The 22,659-nt window shown below is 43.2% G+C and overlaps 1 protein-coding gene across 4 annotated transcripts; it reads left to right on the plus strand.

Moving 5' to 3' along the window:
- The first annotated feature begins 1,040 nt into the window (after positions 1-1,040).
- Positions 1,041-21,673, plus strand: LOC112574735 (glutamine synthetase-like). Of its 4 annotated transcripts, none has more exons than XM_025255963.1 (7): positions 1,041-1,283; positions 13,852-14,042; positions 14,531-14,692; positions 18,014-18,160; positions 19,354-19,481; positions 19,747-19,946; positions 20,294-21,673. In XM_025255963.1, exons 2-7 carry the CDS (start codon positions 13,868-13,870, stop codon positions 20,580-20,582), a joined length of 1,101 nt encoding a protein of 366 aa, XP_025111748.1. In that variant the 5' UTR covers positions 1,041-1,283; positions 13,852-13,867; the 3' UTR covers positions 20,583-21,673. The 4 variants fall into 4 exon arrangements, with proteins under 4 accessions (XP_025111748.1, XP_025111747.1, XP_025111749.1 ...); XM_025255962.1 differs by lacking the exon at positions 1,041-1,283 and adding an exon at positions 6,646-6,802; XM_025255964.1 differs by lacking the exon at positions 1,041-1,283 and adding an exon at positions 6,666-6,802 and having other exon boundaries at positions 13,856-14,042.
- The last annotated feature ends 986 nt before the right edge of the window (positions 21,674-22,659 follow it).

Consider the following 22,659-nt stretch of genomic DNA (forward strand, 5'->3'; position numbering starts at 1 on the left):
AACTAATTCAGAGCTCTTCAGCTGGCGAAATTAAATGAGTCGATGAGTTGTGAAGGGGATGAAGGTATCCTATACCCAGTACTCATTGTATGATGAGCTGGTGTCTCAGCAACTTACAGGCTCGGATGAAAGGACAAGACACCACACCAGGCCTTCTCCGTATCCCGTGCGAATACAGGTAACCAGACAGGTAACTAGGAATAGATAACCAGACAGGTAACTAGGAATAGGTAACCAGACTGTTAACTAGGAATAGGTAACCAGACTGGTGATTAGCCTTTGCTGTCAACAGTCAGACGCCGATTGTCTCTCAAGACATGGGCATCGCACTAATCTCTCTTACTGTCAGTTGTTGTTCTCTAGCTGTACTGTCTACAGACAAAAATGGAGGAAACCAGAGAACTTCAGAACATCACCGACGATCAGACCCGTGTAATGGCCTAGGTTTGATATCTCTGTAAAGGAAATAATTGGATAAAATATGTTTTTTATTGCAAATTCATGTTTCCATGTACTCGTTTTCTCCCCTCCCCTTTGTACGATAAGAAAAATAACTCTTGCAACTCTCATTTCCCTTCTTCAGCGCGGTTACTGCCCTTTACTACTTCGCACCATTAATTCACTTCTTTATTTAACCACAAGCGATTTGTTATCCGTCGTCACTACTATATGACATTATACTCATTATATAACTTAAGTTTTTTCTTTTAGTTTTGACTCACAAATCGCAGACCAGTTTTCCTACATCTTCGTAAGTCGTAGGAATATTCTGTCTTTCTGTATTTTTTTTTTTTTAGCGGTCACTCAAGAAGCTGCACGTGACTTTTTTGTTTGTTTGTTTTTGTTATTTCGTGTGTAGTAAATAAAAGTAAGGTACACACGTCAGAGACAAATATATCCAACCACAAGGAGACATCAAGTTCCGGGTCCAGCCTGTGACTGTTTCCACACAAAGGAATTTTGGCGCCAAACGCGCAAGTGGGGAGATCACTCCATGTGCACGTGACGAGTGATTGCATCAGCAGTGTACCAAGTGGTGGGCGACGAGCTCGATTCTCGAGTGTAAACATAGCTGTTCCTCCAGGCCTGGGGGGAGTATAAATAGTAGGACGACAGCTGCGGTTGAAAAGAAACCATTGCGGGAGGTCTGTCGTCTGCGAGACACTCCCGTCTGAGCATCTGATACGAGTCGTCGACCTCATCATCTTCCTTTCCTGAGAAAGGCTCTGTTGCTTGATTTCATCAGATACTCGGCTGTTGCTGTCAAACTTTCAGCTAAAACAGTAAGTTATTTTTACTATTATCATCGTTGAAAGGTTGTTGTTATATTTTATAATTTAAATTATTCTTGAGGTATGTGGTATTAATGTAGTCACAACAGTCTTGCGATACTTGTGGACTCGTTATTAAATTTCTTTCTGAATTTTTTGGAGGAATTCTTTCATATTCCTTTATTTTCTTCACAGTCGGGATTGGGGTACTGTCGTTGTTATGATTTGATGACGAATGTGACATCTGACCTGGTGGGAGAGGGGAGTGTTGGAGGTATATAGAGGGTGGTACGTTTGTGAAATAATGGGAAGTTTTATTTATCACAAACCGAGTCCTTTATAGATAGCGTACTTCTTACATTTTTTGTGATCGTATGTAGCACTCTTGTGATGCTGTCAAACTACAAGTGTAATATCATAATTGCCTGCCATAAAGTTGATATTAAAGACAAGTACAATCATGAGTATGGAACTCCAGGTGTTGAGACTATGGAGTGTACCTGAACACCAAGGGCAGCGCGAGCAGACGACAAGTCGTCATCGACAGACCACGCGCCGACCGTTAGCTTTCTGCGTGCAGTCTGCATGCACCACAACACGGATACAGTGTGTACAGACCATTGTCGCACCTTTACCTGTCGGTGCTCGTACAGAAGTCGCGTCTGATTGGTTAGCGGACAGGGGAGGTCACGATCACATCTCATTAACTCCCTTTGCCTTGCGTCAGCCGCGTTGACGAACTTCAGGAAGTGCAATCGGATGGCGACTAGGGTGTAGACGAATTATGTCATTGGGTGGGGCTATATAGGTTCCCACAATGTCCCAACGCACAGTATTTTAGTATTTCACATGAGTATCACTCATTTGGGAATTTACAATCAAATTAACTTTTTAGAATATCGTCCAGTATGTTAGCTTTCGAGAGAGAGAGGATACAGAATAATAAAACATCACAATCACATACACAGTAATATTTGGCCCAACACCCATGTTGCCTAAAGTTTATTCTCCTCCATATCTGTTCTGCAGAAAGCAAAGCAAATTTTGGGGGATTTTGCCCTGGCGAAAACAGAATGTTTACACAGTTTTGAAAAGTGATGTAATTGTAAGACACACCCGTCACTTCCCCCGCTATCGCCGTAGGCGAGGCAAGGGAAATAACCGGAACGAAACCAGACCATCCCCAGTGGTTGTCCTTGAGACGGATATTACAAAGATGAACTGTTGTCATGACAATAGCACTTCTTTACTCCGCCACCAGGGAAAGAGAGAATGGCTAGGGCGAGGGAGTCAAAAGTGATAGAAGAAGCTGCTGTCAGTGGAATATGCCCGTAGAACATTAATTTCTTCTTGCCGATGGTGTGTGATTGTGTAATTTCACTGGCGCCTCAATTGCCGACTGATGTAACAGTCAGCCAGACTAGCAACCACTGCTTTGTCGGTGGTTGGGTAGGATGAGGGTCACTAGTGATGTCACTGCCGGACATGAAGAAGGTTGCTATTATTCTGCGCAAGATCTGCAGACAAGTAGACAAATCCCCGGTAACAAGTAACGGGTCCCCTGGCTGCAGACCACAGGCGTGCGTGAAGCATCAACACAAGGATGGTGTTGACGAGGCTAAGCCTGCTGCTGACCTCGGTAAACATGCTCCCCATGGCCGACCAGACCTGGAGCAGGCTCAGCCGTGACATTTGCTCAGTCATGGCACATACATGCCACCAGACAGAGGTGATCCCAGTCAAGCTTGACCCTTGTCGCGGGTTCTCAGGCCTGTCCCGCGAGGAAAGTGATCATGTGATGCATGATCACAAGGTCTCAAGCCCATATAGTATCCTGATAAAGTATATATTGAGGATGTGTGTCTGTCTTTGGTGGAATGTTTGTGCTTACTAGTCAAAAATGATTAGTTTACAGATGTCCAACAAAACAGGTGTGTATGTGAGAGAGAGCACCGAAAGTTTTATTTATATTAAATTGTTTTTACAATATCTTTATGTATTAACAATAATAACAACAGTCTTTTTCCGGGATAGTGATAGCAGGTGAATGCATACCACTGTCACTGCACTGAGGCTGGGTGGATAGAAACAACTTTCCGTTCAATACCTGATCTCGTGTTCATCGTATTTGAGGTTTTTTATTTCTGGCTTGCAATATTTAATGACAGATAATCAGGGGCTGCAGTCAGGACTTTTCTCAACGCATGCTCAGGTTTTCGCTATTTCAATTACAAGGGAACTCTGTCCGCATTGACCCACATCCTCGTGAGGTTATTATTTCGTTGCCATGGTTTCCCTATTTGTTTGGTTGTTATTCGCAAAGATGTCCAACTCGCTCTTTCTTCTTTCTCGTTTTCTTTTTTCTGTTTGACAGTGTGGATTGTAAAACAACAGTTCAGTGAACACATTTATTTCGGACTAAAAGACTGTTAGATGTGAGGGTCATATAGAAGGGACTATAGGACCCAGTTTTGACATCTGACCCCCCAGGGTCCGCTGTGCTGTAAAGTGGACACGTAAGTCAAGGACACGTCCACCCTCATCCACTCTAGCCCCAGCCCCTGTCAAAACAAGCAGGTAGAAGCAGCACTCAACTGCTACACACTGTCTCGTGGTCATGGGATCTAAAGGTCCAGTCACATGAGTGGCGACTGACTGCCACCTGACCTTTCAACGAACGCTGTCGAGGTCAGAAGTCACACCATGACATCTCTCCACATTGAATTCACATTCACATTGTGTACATTGCACGTACGTCCTACTCGTATAAAGTAAGCATAGCGAGGACAAAAATAGGTTTTACAGTGTTTACATAAAAATAAAACAAAAAGAAATAAAACCAAATCCGTGATGAACACAGTTGTCTGTGGGAGTGAAGTGCAGCAGTAAAACCATCAACACGTTGGCTGTGAAAACTCATGTTATGACTGTACACTGATGTTTGTATATTTACTTACAGTCAACGCCCCGCAGGTGGGTCCATATTTCGGGTTTGCTAACTACTACAGGTGTTGATCATAACACCCAACAGATCGAGTAGGTCCAGGAAATCTTGAGATTAATGCCCCATTGAAGGCAGTCGATCATTACAATAGCAGCTGCAGGAATCAGCTTCACACTAACGGGCAACAGAGAGCTTGAAAAAATATTTCAAAAATCGAAAAATAAGCGAGGCGAATATTGTTGTAACTTGTTCTTGTTTGTTGACTAACCATCATTATTCCTTCCCCCAGTGTCGTAAAATGAGGCAGCTAACTGCGCAGATTCTCAGTTCTACAGGACCCCCCTGATGCTGACAGGCAGGAAAGCAGCCCCAGTGAAAGTCGTTCATGTTCTGAGAAAGTGCAGGTGTTGAACTCCTGACCTCTACCCTCCCTCCCGTCTTTTTCAAGGCCATGTTTATCTTTAGCGGTGTTGATTCTTCGGTGTATCAATTATGCCTGCCCGACTTTTCCTGTCTGCAAATCGGTCAGCAGGCAGACAAACAACAGTGCGCACAGTGCAGGTGACTAAGCGGAGGCTTACATATGTCTCACATAGGTTGGAGCAGATGCTGTACAAAACTTTATTCTGAGTTGGGATGTACAGAGTAACCTGAAGTTGCTCGTTGAACATTCAAAACTTTGTAAATCGGTTCAGGTGTTTCCATGCAAGGCTCTGAAGAGCTCGGGTATATGATTGCTGCTCACAAGCCTGCTAGGTGTACTCTTACATCAGCTGAAAACCAGGCTGCTTATTATTTGCTGACTGTGGGCTGTCTGTGTGTACTTTAGCGCCTCCATCCTCTGGCCGGTCCACATCCCTGGAAAAGCGCTTAATTGACATGCAGATACCTATGTACAAAAAAATCTGGCTCCTGCTTCTATAAAGTCGAGGGAATGTAACAGCAGTGTGGACCATTTTGTTTAAAGTGCCTGATGCCTCATACAACAGGTGGCAACTGCTGCTGCGGGGCAAAACATCGGGCAAAACAGCGGTTACAGTCAGCCCCAGGGGTGGTGTCGAACTCATCGTCCCACATCTGTCAACAAACGCCGGGCCGGAGGACTGTTAGCATGTGTCGCACTCACCAAGTGTACTATTGTCTGGACAAGAATCCCCACAAGGATGACTAAGAGGCTGTAGATGATGTTGCTGGTTATCGATGTTGCTCGGGGAGCGTCCAGTGCTTTGTAATCAATCGAGATGTATCGAAACTTTCTCTCCGGACATGTAAACCTTCCACTTATCAGCCAAAGCTGCGACGAGGAGAGGCGCGTGACTGTTGTTTATTATATATCGGCAGGTCAGGGACAGGGAAGAAAGGTGAAATTATTCCACCGAAAAACAGATTGATATTTGTTTTTAATGTCTGCTCAGCAAGGAAATCAGTCATGAATTGTTATTCCCTCATAGGATTCTCGGTGACCTCGCGACTAACCTCTGCCGTCACAGAGTTTTGAATATTAATTAATTGCGGGTTCTCTTTGTAAAGCAGTCTCCGTGTTCACAGTGACTTGCCCCTGAACTAACTTTTTGTTGTTATTTATTTTTACGCGGCAATTAGTCACATGATGTGCGCTGAGGTGAAAGGTTTCAGTCAGGGACGTGCCGGAGTGTAGAATCCGCTTGTGGAGGATGTGAGGTGAGGCGGGAAGCGGACACGTCAACAACAACATCAAGAGAAAACAGTGAGCACGTGATGCGAGTAAACATGTCTGCTGCGCGAGGAGTCTGACTCACTTTCATTCTCAGCAGCACGCGGAGCGATGACGTCTGCAGTTGATTACATCTGCGCGTTCGCTCTCTCACATCCTGGATCACGTGAACACGCCCTCTACCGCTCCAGCACACAAACAGACTATTTGCATCATTCTATTGCAGCTGGTTTTGCGCTGCTACAAGCAACCGATATAACTATGAATGAAGTCATAAATAGGACAAATACATTGTATAATTATATATATACACACATAAATACACATTCACTCGCGCAAACATACAAATGTAGGGTGAAGTCCATTTCTTATCCCTCGTCAAATAAAACACTCGTTTTAATTTTCAAAAACATTTTTTAAAAACACACTAAAATCAGAAGCAATAATTAAGTGGCTCAATAATAAAAATGTATAATAACTGTCACTTGTATCCTTTGATCTCGAGTGGCCAGAAAGCCTTCTTCATGAAATATATTAATACATAATGTAAGGTAAGGAAAGTTGACCCCCTTGTTACTTTTCTTGTCGGTGGGTACTGACACACATAGAGATGCTCACAGTCAGCAAGGTCTTTGAACTCTTGCCACTCACACGTGACCAGACTCGCTCGCTCCCGACCTCAGCACAACCGTCGCTCACCGCGCGAGGGCCTCGCGTCCGCCAGGCGCGCACGGATACGTCAGCTGATAAATGACCACGTGATCTTGGCTTCTTTTTGGGGAGAGCCATCAGCTGAGCGAGTTCATTCTCTCAGTCGACACGCCACCCACAGGTCAACTCTGTGCCAGGGACTTCTGATTGTTAGTCAGGACACCACCGAGGTAGAGATCAAAGGTGACGAGACTTCTTTATTCTTTCCTGCTGTTTGCAGTTTCCCTCTCTCTTTCAGATTCTCTGATTGCTTCAATTTCTTCTCATACATAACCTGACTAAATTTTATTTATCTGGTCGTTTGTGTTCTAATACCGGAAAGGTAAGTAGGTATTTATGGTTTTCCAGGATTTAGGTGCATTCTTTAAGTTTTGTGGAGTTGCTCCTGGTTCTTGTGTCACAATTACTGGGTGACATTACTCATTACTGGGTGTCATGTCAGAAATAGGGCATTGCCATGTATCTCACGATCAAAGAGATAAATCTCGGTAGTTATGATCTCTCAAAGTGTTCTATATAGAGGTTGTGTATGTAGTCTCTTTCCCTAACACTCAGCTGTTGTTCACACTGTACTCTGCTGGTTCAGTGGACTTAAAGATGATGGCAATATTTAAAATATTTTTATGTATCGCTTGAAATAATTGATGATAATGTAGTAAGTGCTGTGGATGTACCACACTTTGTACCTTTTTTTTATCGCATACGATTTTTAAAAGTATGACCTGTAATATTTGTTATATCCACCACAACCAGCCTGCATTTAAAATGTAACCACGGCTGTACCCGTTGACACGGGGTGACTAACCGTCATACACGACAGGGCCTGTAAGTGTGATATACATGTATCCCTCTTGAGCAAATGTTGGGGGCTGGTTTTTTGGGTTTTTTTTTCATCTCCTTACCCCTTCCCCTTATCTGTATAACTTCAACAGTCGAGGCCTCAGCTGTGAGTTGAGCTAAGTGCGACCCATTGCCAGCTGGTACACATTGGCACACCGACAGAACGCCATTTGCTGAAGTAGGTCACGCTGCCCTGGAAACACGTGAAGCAGTCGTGAGAGGCTGGCCCCCGGCTTGTTTGCACCGCAGTCTCATGGTTCCCTCGACAGTGTGCTGCGTGCTCGGTGGGTTTTCTCTCGATCGCCATTGTCCCGTCTTCTGGACAGGGTCAACACTTATGCCATCAGTCACACCGATCTGAGACGCCCAGTGGTCCTCCTGTTGACGCCCCCCAAACCGCCCGCGTCCTTCCCTGGGGCCGAGGTCGCCCTGTCACCTGCAGCAGTCCCTGACCAGCCAAGTGTGACAGGGTTTAAGAGATTAGTTGACCATGTCGATGAATGATGGCCCCTGTAGCTATGTAACTGTCAATACTAAGGAGCAGGTCAGACATCTCTGTATGGAAGCGAGCTCAGAGCGCTGTGCTGACAAGAGGACAGACGAACCAACAGCAAAGCACACAAAGACAGCAGTGTACAGGCTAGTAGGTGTGGTGTACATTATTGTACATTAGACGATATGTCCGGTTGAGATTGTCTGTCTACTGTTGTAATTGCGTCTTAATTATATAAGAACAAGTCTTCGACTACGTTCATCACAAGTATCAGCTGATTGCGGACCGCTGCCCCGTCGTGTGCCAAGTCTTGAGGGTTGGTTATTTATTTGTTTGTTTTTCTATCACAACCACAGTTAATTTTCAGATAGATTGTGAACAAGTCATAAACCTGATAAGAAATGTGAATTTCGCTTCTCTCAAGTTTTGGACAAGCGCCATCTGCTGACTGACTGCCCATGTCAAATGTGGACCAACTCCAGGCAAGTGCATCACTACGCTGTTATCTCCGCAGTTGTTGACCCTGGGGGTGAGAGGGTGGGTGGGGAAAACGAAAACAAGAAATGTCCGTAGTGCCGCAATCCTATCAGCTTACTCAATTTTCCTCCTCTTTCTTTTTTTAATGGCCACTCAAAACACACATTACACTATCCGGAACCGTCGTTTCCTTGGTTACCACCTGGAAATAGGACTTCATCAACCGCAGCTCGTTTGTGTTGACTTGTCGGTTACAATTTAGCCCCCGAGTGACGTCACTACACGTCACCTGGGCTGATGTGCACAAGCGAACTTAAATTTCTTACTTAAGTTGGCCGACTTAACCGCAAACTTTACTCAGCTGAGTTCGCTGCTGGCGAGAATTCTCATCGGTGTGCACAAGCGGACTCAACTGCTTACTTACTTAAGAAATGGGTCAAGACAGTGACCTCTCGTCCTTTTCGGAATTGCCCGGGAATTCTCTCGCGTCACTGGCTATTTATAGACAAACAGCCAATCAACAATCGCTTTGTTCGTGTGTTACGCTTTTATGTTTGGTCTTGTTCAGTCTTTTCAACCACGATACTATCTTTTGAGAATGAGGTATTTGCCTGAAAAAATGGAAACAATTATCAAAAAAAAAAAAAAAAAAAGACCTACGTAAAAGACTGTATAAAATTAAACTACGATAGCAAGCTTGCTAAAATAAGAATGTTGTACAAAATATGATTAAAGAGACAGTTAATTAACTCCATTAGGGAGAGTAGCAATACTTATAAGTCCTTAATTTTATCAAAACTAGTACACCTTTGGTTACTACTACCTGACCTCCAGACTTTGTTATAAATGACATACAGAAATCTATCTTTAGGTTTGTATGGAATGGAAAAAAATGATAAAATTAATAGAAAAATATCCAGGCTGGAGGCATGGGCATACCTGATGTTAAACTTATATGAATGCGTTAAAATTATCATGGCTGCAGAAAATAAGAAAAGTAACCACAACTGGAAAAAAATCTTCTGTCTACACATAAAATAATAGGTTATTTGGACAAACTGGGTCCTGCAGTTTACCACTATATTAATGCAAAAAGCTTCTGGATGGATATACTAAAAGCATACAGGATTTTTGGAGAGAATATAGTGTGTGATAAACATGAAATTTTGTCAGAACCTATCTTCGTAACGATAGAATAACAATTGGGAATAAGCCAATTCTATATAGAAGATGGGTGGAGAAAGATGTATACTCAAACACTTGACAGATGAAAGAGGAAACTTTCTATCATATCAAGTTGTTAAAAATAAATATGATGTTAACATTGACTTTGTCTCTTTTAATGGTTGCATAAAGGCCATAAAAACATACATAAACTTAAATAGAAGGAATAAAACAGATTTATCTCCTTCTACATATGACACAAACAAAACTCTGAGAATAATTCGAATAATACAGAACGGAGCAAGACCATATTATGATAAAATATTATCTAACGCATGTATACCAAACTGTTGCTTTCACTGGGATAAAAGGATAAATGAAATGTTGATTGGCATGTTATATTTAAAGCAATGGCTAATATAAAAAGATATTAAATTTAAAACGGCTTCAAATCAGAGTGTTACATAGAATCTGGGCGACAAGAGTAATATTATTCCACATGGGACTAGAAGAGGATTATGTCTGCAGCCTTTGCAGAGATGATAAAGAAAATATTCAGCATATTTTTTTGGAAGTGTAAATTTGTTAATTTTTTTTGGAAAAACTTACAAAATTGTATATTAGACAAATGTACAAATGCACCTAAGATAACTTTTAGTGAACATTTGATTTTATTTGGATGCAATAATAACTTTGAGACAGATGTTCCATTTGATTTAATTTTATTGCTGGCAAAAGCATACATATATTCTTGTATGTTTAAAAAAGTTATCCCCCAGTTAGAACCCTATATCCAAATATTGAAACACAGATATTGAATTGAAAAATTTAATGCATGTTTACAATTAACCAAAGAAAAGTTTGCTAAACACTGGCTATCCTGTGAACAACTTGTTAACTAAACTAAATACTGATTATATACATTTATCTTATCTTGATTATCAAAAACTACATATGTCTTGATATACATTAATATTGTGCTGTCATCCTATGACACATAGGCTCCAAGGTGCATTCTATGATGATTGCTTTATTTGTGTGGCTTCTCTGGGCAGATGTATGTATTCTTAAAATGTTTGTTAATTTATGTTTATATGTTTGTTTTTATGTTGGTATATTGTAAAATATTGCTTGTTAGTTATGCATACATATATTGTTATGTATCTCTAAATAATCATGTATCCCTTATGTCTCCTCGTAGTCTGGATACCCTATACCTACTTGAAAATGTGTGTGAATAGACATGTTTTCCTTCCCTGATTTGGTATTTGTATACGTGAAGATAATATATGGGTGAGCTATGCCTCAGATGTAGCTAATGTCATAAATGTATAGATAAGTATAAGTTCAGTGTACAGTTGAAATGTGAGAACTGCCTGAAATATGTGTTATTTATTGATGTATGTTGAAAGCTATCGGTATTTGTGTAGGCTACAACTAAAAGACAAACCACTACAACCTATATATACTGTTACTAGCGTCAGCTGGTCCTTTCATAGGGTAGGGCATGATGAGATGGAGGAAAGATTTGTGTAGATTGTCAGAGATATGTTTGTTGATCTATTTATGTAAATTGATATGTGCGGTAGTTTTTGTTATGTTTTGTTTATGTATTGACCGCGAAGAAAAAAAATCAGCTGTGGAAAGACATAGCAGTTGCCATCAGTGCTCGTGGAGAGCAAAAACGGGAATGGGCCCAAAATTTTAAAAAATGGTCAAATTTAAAAGCCAGGGTGGTCGATGTCCTCCTGTATTAAATCGCACAGGTACAAGATATCGACTCGCCGAAAGCGAAATCGAGCGTAGAGTTCAACGTCGTCATACAAGTCACATTGTTTGTGTGTTATGCCGTGCCAGCAACTAGGGCTATATCACGGATCATACAGGTCAAAAGGATTGTGTCTGTCACGAAACACACATTCCCTCCTCAAATGTCTTCTTGTCATCATTCTAAAGCACAGTCGTCTCGCTGCCATCGTCTGTCACTCTTCACGCGAAGAAATCAGAAATGTGCTAACTTGAGTCGCCCGACTCGGCTAAGTAAGGGTTTATACCAGGGGGAGGGCAGTCTTAAAGTTGAGTAAGAAATTTTGTACTTAGCGGACTTGAGTTGTCTTGTGCACACCGAATTACTGTACTTAAAGTTGAGTCAGCCAACTTAAGCTTAAGTTCATGTTTAAGTTCGCTTGTGCACACCAGCCCTGTGTCCTGTCGGAGGGCTTCACGATGGGGCGGGCAACACGGCGAAGATAAATCAAAGACCAAGAAGTTCAGACTGTTCAGTGTCTGGGTTAAAAATGTTAATAAACGGTTTTTTGCTTGGATGGACATTCACCCTCACCGGTAAAGCAGCATGCCACCTGTCCAGGCTATGCACAATACGAGCATTCATCTACATTGACATTTTAGACTATCTTCATGTTTGTAAGTGTACTTGTGTCAGAGGTCAAGTGTGATAGAACAAGAAGAGGAACGATTTCTACAGAAGCTTGTCAGCAACGTGGGATTTTATTTAAGGATAAGATTAGGCCGTGTGCCGCCTTGTATCCTAGCTAGGATGGTGATGGTGGTGGTGGGGGACATGAGGCTTAACAGAACTGCCTCAAACCGGACCGCGGTGCGCATCTGTTTAGTGCGTCACGCGACTGGCGGCTGTGACGTCGCACGTAGAGGGAGGAGCAGCTCGCTTGACGCACTCATCTACAGCTGCGCGCTGTCCACAGTGGACCTTTGCTTTTGTCTTGTCACGTAGCAGAACGAGGACATCGATCATATTGCTAACTTTTCAGTAACTTCATTTTTATTTATTCTTTCTTCCCATGTCTTTTAATGTCCCTTATCCGTGGGGAAGTGATTAGACAGGGTGGTTCGAACTGTGAGACGGTCTGGTTCGATACTCGTGAAGCGCGGCGAAGGTGCGACCCAGCTGTCGGGAGTGGGTTACCTGACTCCACAGAGGGTTGGGGAAGGTAACGCAGCGAGGGAGAGGGGATGGGCACCGCCCTCACACAAAGCTGAGAAAAGTGAGGTGTTAGAGACCTGAAAACCTTGGGAGATGACCTCATCCCTCATCAAGATTTTTCAGATATTTACTCATATTTTTTTTCTTTTGTCTTTTATTTATTTATTTTTTTGTTTTGTTTTTGCATGCTACACAGGACTGGTCACATGAGTTCGTTTCTCCTTTCCGCGCATGAACGGGTGCATGTTGCACGTCAAGTGTGACATTTCAAACTAGAGATCCAACGATCATGCTAGCGCTGTCTGTCCTCGCTGGGTTAAAGGCCACGTCCAGTAACTGTTGCAGGCATCAGTGTCGCACAGTGGCCAGCTCCTGCTTCCCAGTCTCCTCCGCCCCCCTTTTTACTTTTGGTTCTCGCAGCTTAGTCAACAGCTTGTCACGAGACCGTTGTACCCAATGATAACAGTGATCTACGACACATGGACAATGGTGACCGTTAACCCTCTACAGCGCTTCTAGGTTATCGTACGGTGAGATAACCGAATATTATTGTACTGCTCAGTGAAGGGGGTCAGAGAGTGTGACCTCGTGCAGTGAGTGCGATGTGTGTGACGTAGTGAGATGCTGCTGTCTGTCACGAGCTCTGTTAGGTGCTGGTGACGTACATCAGAGGAAGATGCAATTGTCTACCTCTAGCTCTGAATGTCAGAGACATGTCTTAGTGCTGTCTACGTGCGATCATAGTCCAGAGTTCGAGGAACTGTGTTTATTCACCGTGACATCACAGTCTTCGTTCGCTCTCTCTCGCGACCCCAAAGCAGTGAATTGTCCCCCTTCTCTCTCTCCCGTCAACCCCGCATCTCGCAAGACTTTGAGGTACAAAAGATTTTCTTAATATCGCTAGACTGGACCATCAGAATTTGTGATGGACGAATATAAAACACCTGTGTGCGTGTGTCCTTACTAACTTTTGTTAGAAGCGTGCTTTGACAGGATTCGCTTCATTATCTCAGACCTGGGCGTACCTCGGATAACCTCACGTGACTTCATGCCCTTGACCCGCTGTCCTGTCTCCTCACTCTGTATAGACAGGAGACATCTCTAAAATCGCACGCGTTAGCTCCAAGACAGGTTCGAACAATGGCAGTTTATGACAGTCTGAACAACGCTTGATAACTGATGACGAAGCAAAACACCTTTTATCGCCTGCCGTAAAGAGCATCATTGCCTGACGTGCTCCGCTCACCTGTTGTTCCTCCCTGGGTGAGTACTCAGTGCCTTGTGTTCTTGTTGCAGTTAGACACCTGTAGCCATGGCTCAGAAGCAAGTCTTCCCTGGCGAGACCAACAAAGCGGTCTTGGAGAAGTTCCTGGACCTGCCGCAAGACCCGGACAAGGTCATGGTCGAGTACATCTGGATTGACGGCACCGGAGAAGGGGTGAGGTCAAAGTGCAAGACCATGGACTTCGAACCCAAGAAGCCTGAAGGTCAGTCAGAGGTGTGAGAGACTGTGAGGGTGAAGGGCTGTGTGTGTTGGTTTATTTTATTGTCAGTCTCCCTAACCTTCTATACTCTATAGTACTTCCAATATGTGCTGGAGTCAGCTAATGAAAATAAGACTTTTAGATACGGAACTATTTCTGTCTTCATCATTGTTATCTCAGAGATAATTCTCACCCTTTTCATATCACTCAAGGTATGAATGTCACTGAATTGTAGATGCACCATTCAGCTTCTAACCTTGTAGGTGCACGATTTTTTTTTAAGCTGAGGGTAAGGAGGAGTGAGAAAGAGAGAGACATTTTTAGTTTTGTGACTACAAAGATACTGATAGCAAATGTGTAGGTCAGAGCTTCCGAAATCTCAACAAAAACAACAAAGAAATCAAACTGATGGACGCTTAGTTTGTGTTTGTTCCCATATGTTAGTCGATTCCATGTGTCACTGTCAGATGTTTCCCTTGTGTGTGTGTCAGACTGCCCGGTCTGGAACTTCGATGGGTCCAGCACGTACCAGGCGGAGGGCTCCAACTCCGACATGTACCTCATCCCCGTCGCCCTCTACAAGGACCCCTTCCGACGAGGCGTCAACAAACTGCTGCTGTGCGAGGTGCAGAAGTACAACAAGGTGCCTGCAGGTAGGTACAGGTGTAACACAGGCTGTGAGAGACTACGAGAGCATGTTGGGAAGGGGAGGGAGGGTTGTGCATCTATACAGACCCATCGCTGCCTCGCAAAGAAATTAAAAATTAAAAAAGAAAAAAGTAGTAAGACAGGTTGGTGGTTGTGACTTAAATTCCGAAATACCAGTGTTTTGCTGGACATCCGGAGCGAGTTTCCGCCAGTCAGCTGCAAGAGATTAAGGACACGGACTCCCACTTCTCTTTATTTGCATGTACTCATTGTTCTGATAACGAGGGGTCATCGCAATTGTTATCTGCCTTGTTTTTTCTTGTCACGAACGATATTTTTTGGGAAATTTTCCAGAAAATATAATCAGCTTTTTCTGGAGAAAAAGTGTAAAAAGAAGGGACATGTCCTTGTGTGGTAGAAAAATAACATATTCTGCTTTCCCCCCGCATTTCATACCTCCGCCCTTCCCTTTATTCTTACTCTGTTATTGTGATGTGGCGTGTGCATGCACACAGCCCAAACACGTGAATTGCATACATAAAAAGTGCTTCAGTCAGGGGCTTCGTGAGATTGCATCAACTCACATTGAATGAACTGTCTTCAAACCATTAACTTGATGTCGTTGGCGTCTCTTGTCTTTATTACAACCACCCGACGAGAGAGAAGCATTCAGCGAACCGCCGAGCCCGTATTAATGTCTGCTTAATTCTATTTTAACTTTCTTTTTATGTCACTAATGTTTTCTGGTAGTATCACATTCAGTCACTGATGTGGTTGTTCTAGACAAGACACGTGCGACAGAGGTTGAGGACCTTGACATGTCGCATGTACTTTCTATTCACGGTTCAGTCCCCATACATCCCGCTACAGCAAACACGCAAGACTTGCATGATTCTCTTATAAACCCTATGGCACGGTCAGAAATCAGACCGCCCTGTACCTAAACTCTTACCTGCTTGTTATTCCTGGGTGTAATATTACACTCGGAGTGGTTGGCGCCGGTGTTGATGGTCGTTAACGATGTATTTAAAACCGATATGTGTCTTTGTTTAGTCTTGCGACTGCGGTCAAAAATTCGGCCTCATCGTGTTTCTGTAGGCGGCCCACAATAAAATTTGCAACGGTCGTCATGTTACAGGTGATCATAAAGTCTAGAAGGTAATCTGAGGTAACTCACCCACTGCCCTACTGACAAGCCTCCCGTAATATCTAGACCTACTGTCCCCAGTAGGACGCGGGCATGTCAAGTTGCGCCGACAGGTTACTTGGGAAATAAAATCACCTGCCTCATTTTACAACATCTTCCACTCCACTTTGCTGCAGTGGAGGTTTTTGCTGGAGCTTGCTCACCATACACCTAGCCTTTCTGTGCCTTTTAACCTTTGCCCTCTTCCGTAACCTTTGTAGGTAGCCCCACTCACCCCTACACCCCACTCAACCCATATTGTCTCCTCCCAGACCTCGGCCTTGACTGATCACGCTGGTTTGTCATGATGGTCTCTATCAGGTACAGTTACAGTTTACTATTCTGCTGACAATAAGTTTTATGAGGGTGAGTGGCAGGCTCTCGGGGGAGTTTAAAATTTGCATGAAACAGTCACAGGTAGTACATGCACTTTGTGTACTGTCTCACTAGGTCAGGGCACCGCCGAGCTATCAGACTTTAGTTTTTACCTGCGTTCACTGCAGTAGGTATTACAACAGGTAGCATGGCATAGTTGTCCCGTCCTTGTCACACCTGCTATGATACACTTTGATAACTTTATATACAGTTCACCTGTAGCTTGTTCCGCTTTTCATCTCTTTGGATGAAGATATTCCCACTCGTCTGTGCGTGTTTAACATTGTGTGTGTGTGTGTCGCATGCCTCACAACTTTCTTTCATCTCTAAATATTTTCGTTTACCTGTCGTGACAGTCTGCTATTTCATGCCGAACATACGTCGCACCCGTTACTTACCTGCGAAAAGTCAGGTGACAAAACCATGACACACAACATGGCAGTGACAGTGCACGTGATCACAAAATAAACATGACATTGACAGTGCACATATCACTGTCACAACAACATGTCTCAACCACTCCTGGGTACTTTTCGTGCCTGGTCCTAATCACACTCGATCGGAGAAAACTTTTGATAAGTGTTTAGCAACTGTATACACGCGAGTCAATACTATAAGGAGGCTAAAAGTTTAAATATTAAACAAAGGAACAAATAAATGGAGGAGAAAATCTAAGAAAGGCAAGAAAGAGAAGCAGGATTTGCGACTGTCCCTTGCTTCGCAATAAAACTTGGACCAAGTAGAGGACGTGTAATGTTGATGATAATATAATAATTCATACATAAAACCTTAAAAATAAATAATAATAACCTAACCCTCTATTCCCTTGACTTCACTCGCTACCTTCCTGTTCACTTTTTCTGAGAAAGGGAATTCTTTCAAGGGAAGGTGTGGGGGAGGGCGGGGCTAATTACCGGGTATAACAAGCATGCACCCAAAAGTCTGCGCTTGTTCCTAGTGTTGCTACATAAGGAGTGGTTAGAAATGTGTCCTGAAACACATGCTTGGAATCTGGTTGTTTGAGTGCATCACCTGTGACCACAGACACCAGGATTAGCAGGAACGCGCCTTCTGTCCTCTGGCCCACCTTGTCCACGCCCTCCCTACTCCCTCCACACACTCTGAAGTTCACTTTGATGAGGTAGACTAAAAGTGAACGGCGGTTGAAACCCGGATCTTGCAGGTACATTTCTGGCAAGTTCAAGGGGCTAGGATTACACCTCCCTAGGGGACCTGTATACTCGGCACGTCGGCATGCCTGAGACATTGGTAAACTCAAACATCTACATTGTTAGACACACATAGTACCCGACACTTCTCTTCCTCGTTTGCTATTCATGCAAGCTTGCTACCCTGCTTAGGAGAAAATTTTTCACAAGTCTTAAAAACGTTGAAAAACAATCTTTTTCAATAAAGGTCCTAAATTGCTATTTTGTTAATAGTTTGCTCAGTGTGTGTCACATGACATTACAGGGGAGGGAGAGATGAAGCCAATCCTTGTCGCCGTTTTGGCTTCCTCAGAAAATGAACAGCCCCTTACATTGATGAGTGTGCTGAGGGAGAAATCCTCAATCGACTCTTACTACTTAAGACACGGTCACACCCAATCATACTTTCACACACAGCAGCCAAATGTCAAGGAAATATATTTTTGAAAACTAGGAATGCGAAAATAGGATTGAAGTTTGTACAGTTATAGAAACTGTGTGTGGTTGTGGTGTAGTAGCAGTGGTCGATGGCTTACATGGTCAATTCTTGTTTTCAGAAACCAACAACCGCCACACCTGTGCCAAGGCCATGGAGCAGGTCAAGGACTCGCACCCGTGGTTCGGCATCGAGCAGGAGTACACCTTGCTGGATGGCGACGGCTACCCCTTTGGCTGGCCAAAGAACGGCTACCCTGGTCCTCAAGGTAGGCAATGCACATCATAAAAACGAAAGTAGGACAGTTTTTCGTGGTGGTGTTCTTGGGGGCATGTTGGACCCATCGCCGCTGTTAATTATTTTCTCGTCTTTGTTATAGCTCGTATCAAGAGTTTGACGATCACATTAGTCGACTGGTTTTTATCTAGCCCCGGAATACAAGGGAGCTAAGATGTAGGACAGGATAGTCTTCACTACATCCGAGGTCAGGGGTTGACCTTTAATGGGAAATTACCTCCCACTTCGATTCTACTCCCACTTAAATGTTTCTTCGCTGAAAAGGAACTGTCGTGTCACCGGATGCATGCAAAAAGGACTTTGTTTGTTAATCTGTTGACTCCCTGCCAACATTTTCACAGCTTTTAGTTGCCCAGTGAAGTTCCGTGATTGTAGCATTTTTTTTTGTTTTTTGTTTGTTCATTTTTTAATATAAAGTAGAGCTTTGTTTACTAGCTTGGCATTCCTGCCTTGACGCAAGGGTGCCTCGCCATGTTGAGCAACACAGGCGGGAAGCAGCCTTTCGCTTGCCAGGGTGTCGTTACCCACAATCCTCTGCTCCCATCTACCTTGTCCTCCCTCGGTGTTTGCATGTCCCCGCACCTCCCTCCACTCCTGCAGGTGCAAGGCTTCGCATGTAGCCCTGTAATCAACTTAGTGTTTGCCTGTAGTAGTAGAACTTTACTTGGGCTTCCTGCTTGCACCGCCATCTTCTTTGCTGGCAGACGATTCTGTGCGACCTGATGTAGTATGGGTCTCGCCATTTTCACAAAAAGTATTAATTGAAATTAGTAGGTGGCTTCTGCTTGTTTGTTTGGGGTTTTTTTTTTTCCTTAGCGCATTGCTTTGTTTAGTTGATGTGTAGACAGCTGTGAAATATTGTGTAAATAAATAAAACCAGTGTTTTGTACCTTTGTAACACTTACTGTACGGTTGACAGATTCACTGACTCTTTGACAGGCATGACAATGTACGACAGGTGGACAGGTAAATGAGCATTCGGGTGGGCAGCTGCATTCTCTTAACATTAGATATGTAGCGTAGGTGCATCGCCACCTCCGAGATTGCGTTGCCTCTGCGGATGGGTTACCTGGGAGTTAGGTGGAGCCCTAGCTAATCAGTAGTCCTGCCATTTACATGACAACATGAAAGTTCAGAGGTCTGATAGGAGATTGCTTGTTACAGGACCTTACTACTGCGGTGTCGGCGCTAACAGGGTGTTCGGCAGGGACATCGTTGAGGCCCACTACCGAGCTTGTCTGTATGCTGGCATCACCATCAGCGGCTGCAACGCGGAGGTCATGCCTGCCCAGGTGAGTGTGTCATCATACCAGTGGAGACAGGTGTCACACCTAACTGCAAACTTAACAGGGGTTCCGTGACATTGTAAGGTTAAAAGCAAGTTGCACCTGGTGTCTGATTATGTAGACATGACCTTACCCTTGGAGAAAGCTAGTTGACTGTCTCAGGACCGTGTCGAGTGACTGTACTTATCTGGTCCAAAGACTTATCTATATATATAAATATCGATATGCCTAGCTATGACCAGTAGCATTGCTGTTTTCTTTAAAATTTCAGTGGGAGTTCCAAGTGGGTCCATGTGAAGGCATAGCCATGGGTGACCAGCTGTGGGTGGCCAGATACCTCTTGCACCGTGTGGCGGAGGAGTTTGGTGTGGTCGTCTCACTGGACCCCAAGCCCATGAAGGGAAACTGGAATGGCGCCGGGGCCCACACCAACTACAGTACGGAGGCGATGAGGAAAGAGGGAGGATTGGCGTGAGTAGAGCTTGGCAGTCCCTTCGACCTTTGAAGTGAATTTAGTCAAAGAAACTTGCAGTGTCCTGCGTAAAATTAATGAATCGACCAGTCAACATGGTGGCTGCTTCTGCCTCAGTTTTATCATAATTTATTCCTGTATATGACATGCTTTTTATCGTTTACTATTTATCTTACCATGACGACCAATTCTTCTTAGTACTGTCACTGTTAGTCTCGCATTTATGACCAATAATCCTCAGCATTGTCGCTCTCATCTTGATTAAATACTTCCTAGCGCAGTCTCTGTTAAATCTCACTTCGTTTTAATGTTTCTTACCCCTGTAATTATTCTGTTTTCCCCACAGTGTTATCGAGAAGGCCATCGACAGGATGAGCAAGAAACACGACGAGCACATCCGCGTCTACGACCCCAACGGTGGCGAAGACAACCGCCGGCGTCTGACAGGTCACCACGAAACCTCCTCCATCAACGACTTCTCGGCGGGCGTGGCCAACCGCGGGGCCAGCATCCGCATCCCTCGCCAGGTGGCGGAGGACGGCTTTGGCTACCTGGAGGACCGGCGCCCATCCTCCAACTGCGACCCTTACGCCGTCACGGAGATCATCGTCAAGACCACACTACTGAGCGAATAGCCAGTTACTGACCTTTCGTGGAGAGTTGGAGGGTGTGGGATGGGGATGGGTGGGAGGATTTAAGCGAAGGATGTGCTTCTGTGGGATTTTTGTTTCCAAAGTAACTGTCATCGAAGAAAAGAACTTTACGAGCGACTGTAATGCAAAACATAAGAAAAGACAACCGGGCTGTAACATGTGAGCGTGACAAGGGAGACAATCACGTTTATTGTACTAATAAAGTTTGATTCTTTGAGGCAGGACAAATGTTTTTGTCGGACATGAAAAACGACTAAATACTTATTTTCCTGCTATTTACTTTCTAATTTAATTTTTCTGCATTTATGATGAATTTAGATGTTATTTCCTGGCTTTTATTGTAAGTTAATGGGGTTCCCCCTACCCCTCAAAATGAAAAATTTCTTGAATATTTTTGTCAGTACTACCACCAACATTGATGAATATTGCAACCTAGTGATAACTACAGTTGCCGAAGCTCCCAGTGTGTGCACCTCGCTTTTTCTTTGATTGGTCAATTTTATTTTTTTATGGCACAAAGATTTTTGTCATTGGTTTAGCCGTGGCAGATTATTCTACAATTCCTGAGGGATGACATTTCTATGGAAAGAATAGATGATTGTTATCTTTGTTCTACCGACACGCTTGCACAACCTGCTGCCATGAAGTTTCGGCACCAACTGCACAATTAGAAATAACACATTTTTATTACATGGGATTTCATGTGGGAATGCAGGAATGAATGAACGGAAACACAGATGTGTGTGAATGATTATTTTTACATCAAGAAGAACCTGACAATAGCTAATTTTTTTTTTTCTCGTGAGAATGATTTGTGTGCCAACACAATATTTGTTCCCTGTAAAAAAGAAAATTTTATCATGTGAAGTTGCATGCATTCAATGTTCATTTTTTAAGATTTCTTTAATTAAAATACAAGATGAGTGATAAATGAAAAAATCAAGTTTCATGTATCTTTGTATTTTATCTAGACCATTATCTGGATGTGCGAGTGACTGAAAGAAGCAGTACGGGTGATATATATTTTTTTAGAGGGTTCTGTGAGCATTCAATAATAAATTCATCAAAGTTCATTGTGTTTCTCTCATTCTTACATGTGTACTAGAAGAAAAAAATCAAAAAAACACCTAATGAACCTCTCTTTTTCTCCACCTTTTTTTTCTTTTTTTCACGCAGTTACTTGAAGCATAAATAACTGTCGAGATCACACTCCATATCAGCTAGGTTGACATCTTGTCTCCTGATGATATCTGTTTAGCTTCAATAGCATCTCCCTATGTGACAGTATAAACACATTTAATCAGACTGTCATGACAGGTGTTTGTTAGCTACATCTCGCACCTCTTCAAAGCTGAAATAAGCGCTTCAGCTAAACATTTTGTAACAATCTTTCTATATCCGCCATCTCAAAGCAAGATATGTCGAGAAATAAATTATCAATGAAAGAATAGTATACAGCAACAACTAGTAAATGTAACAAGAGGAGTTTCTTTTTTATTTTATTTTACAGACAAATATATTTCAAACTTATTCTCTTCGTTGTCATCAGTCCCGTGATTTCCTGCTTGTCTTTAAAAATTAGGCCTACTTTCCAAATATTATTAGAGACTGGACACATCGCAAGTCTAATATTAAGTAAACCACCCTACGGGAATATATTGATGTAGTGAGTTAGATAATTCCAGTTTATAAAATAACGAAGCCAATGCACTTGGTGTTGAAAAAAAATGGTAAATGATAGCAGCAATCAATATCAACAGAAAGGCTGTGGTTCAAAACTTGGCATCAGTCTTGATAATGAAATAGCAATCTGCAAAAAAAAAAAAAAAAAAAAAAAAAATGCTTGCGAAGTCCCGGATGTTTGTTTAGTACGACTGTGCTTGTAGGTCTGTCTGGTTTCCTTTCTTCGATCATCGTCACGCATGAAGAGCCTGCGGATAATTTGATGAGGGACCATTTTAATTTTACAGCAGTGTCTCCCGGGACAGCGGCGAGAAGCCATGTTGAAATATTCAGAACGTGAGCTGGATGATGCGCATTGTGCGGGGGGCACCCTGCG

The sequence above is a fragment of the Pomacea canaliculata genome, linkage group LG11 (genome assembly GCF_003073045.1).
Source record: "Pomacea canaliculata isolate SZHN2017 linkage group LG11, ASM307304v1, whole genome shotgun sequence".
Classification (NCBI taxonomy): domain Eukaryota; kingdom Metazoa; phylum Mollusca; class Gastropoda; order Architaenioglossa; family Ampullariidae; genus Pomacea; species Pomacea canaliculata.

Excerpts from the sequence above, each read along its gene's own strand:
- LOC112574735 (XM_025255963.1), top strand. The coding sequence starts at position 13,868 with ATGGCTCAGAAGCAAGTCTTCCCTGGCGAGACCAACAAAGCGGTCTTG. Across the intron at positions 14,693-18,013 it reads GTACAACAAGGTGCCTGCAG|AAACCAACAACCGCCACACC; the intron begins GTAGGTACAGGT and ends TCTTGTTTTCAG. Across the intron at positions 19,947-20,293 it reads AGGAAAGAGGGAGGATTGGC|TGTTATCGAGAAGGCCATCG; the intron begins GTGAGTAGAGCT and ends TTTTCCCCACAG.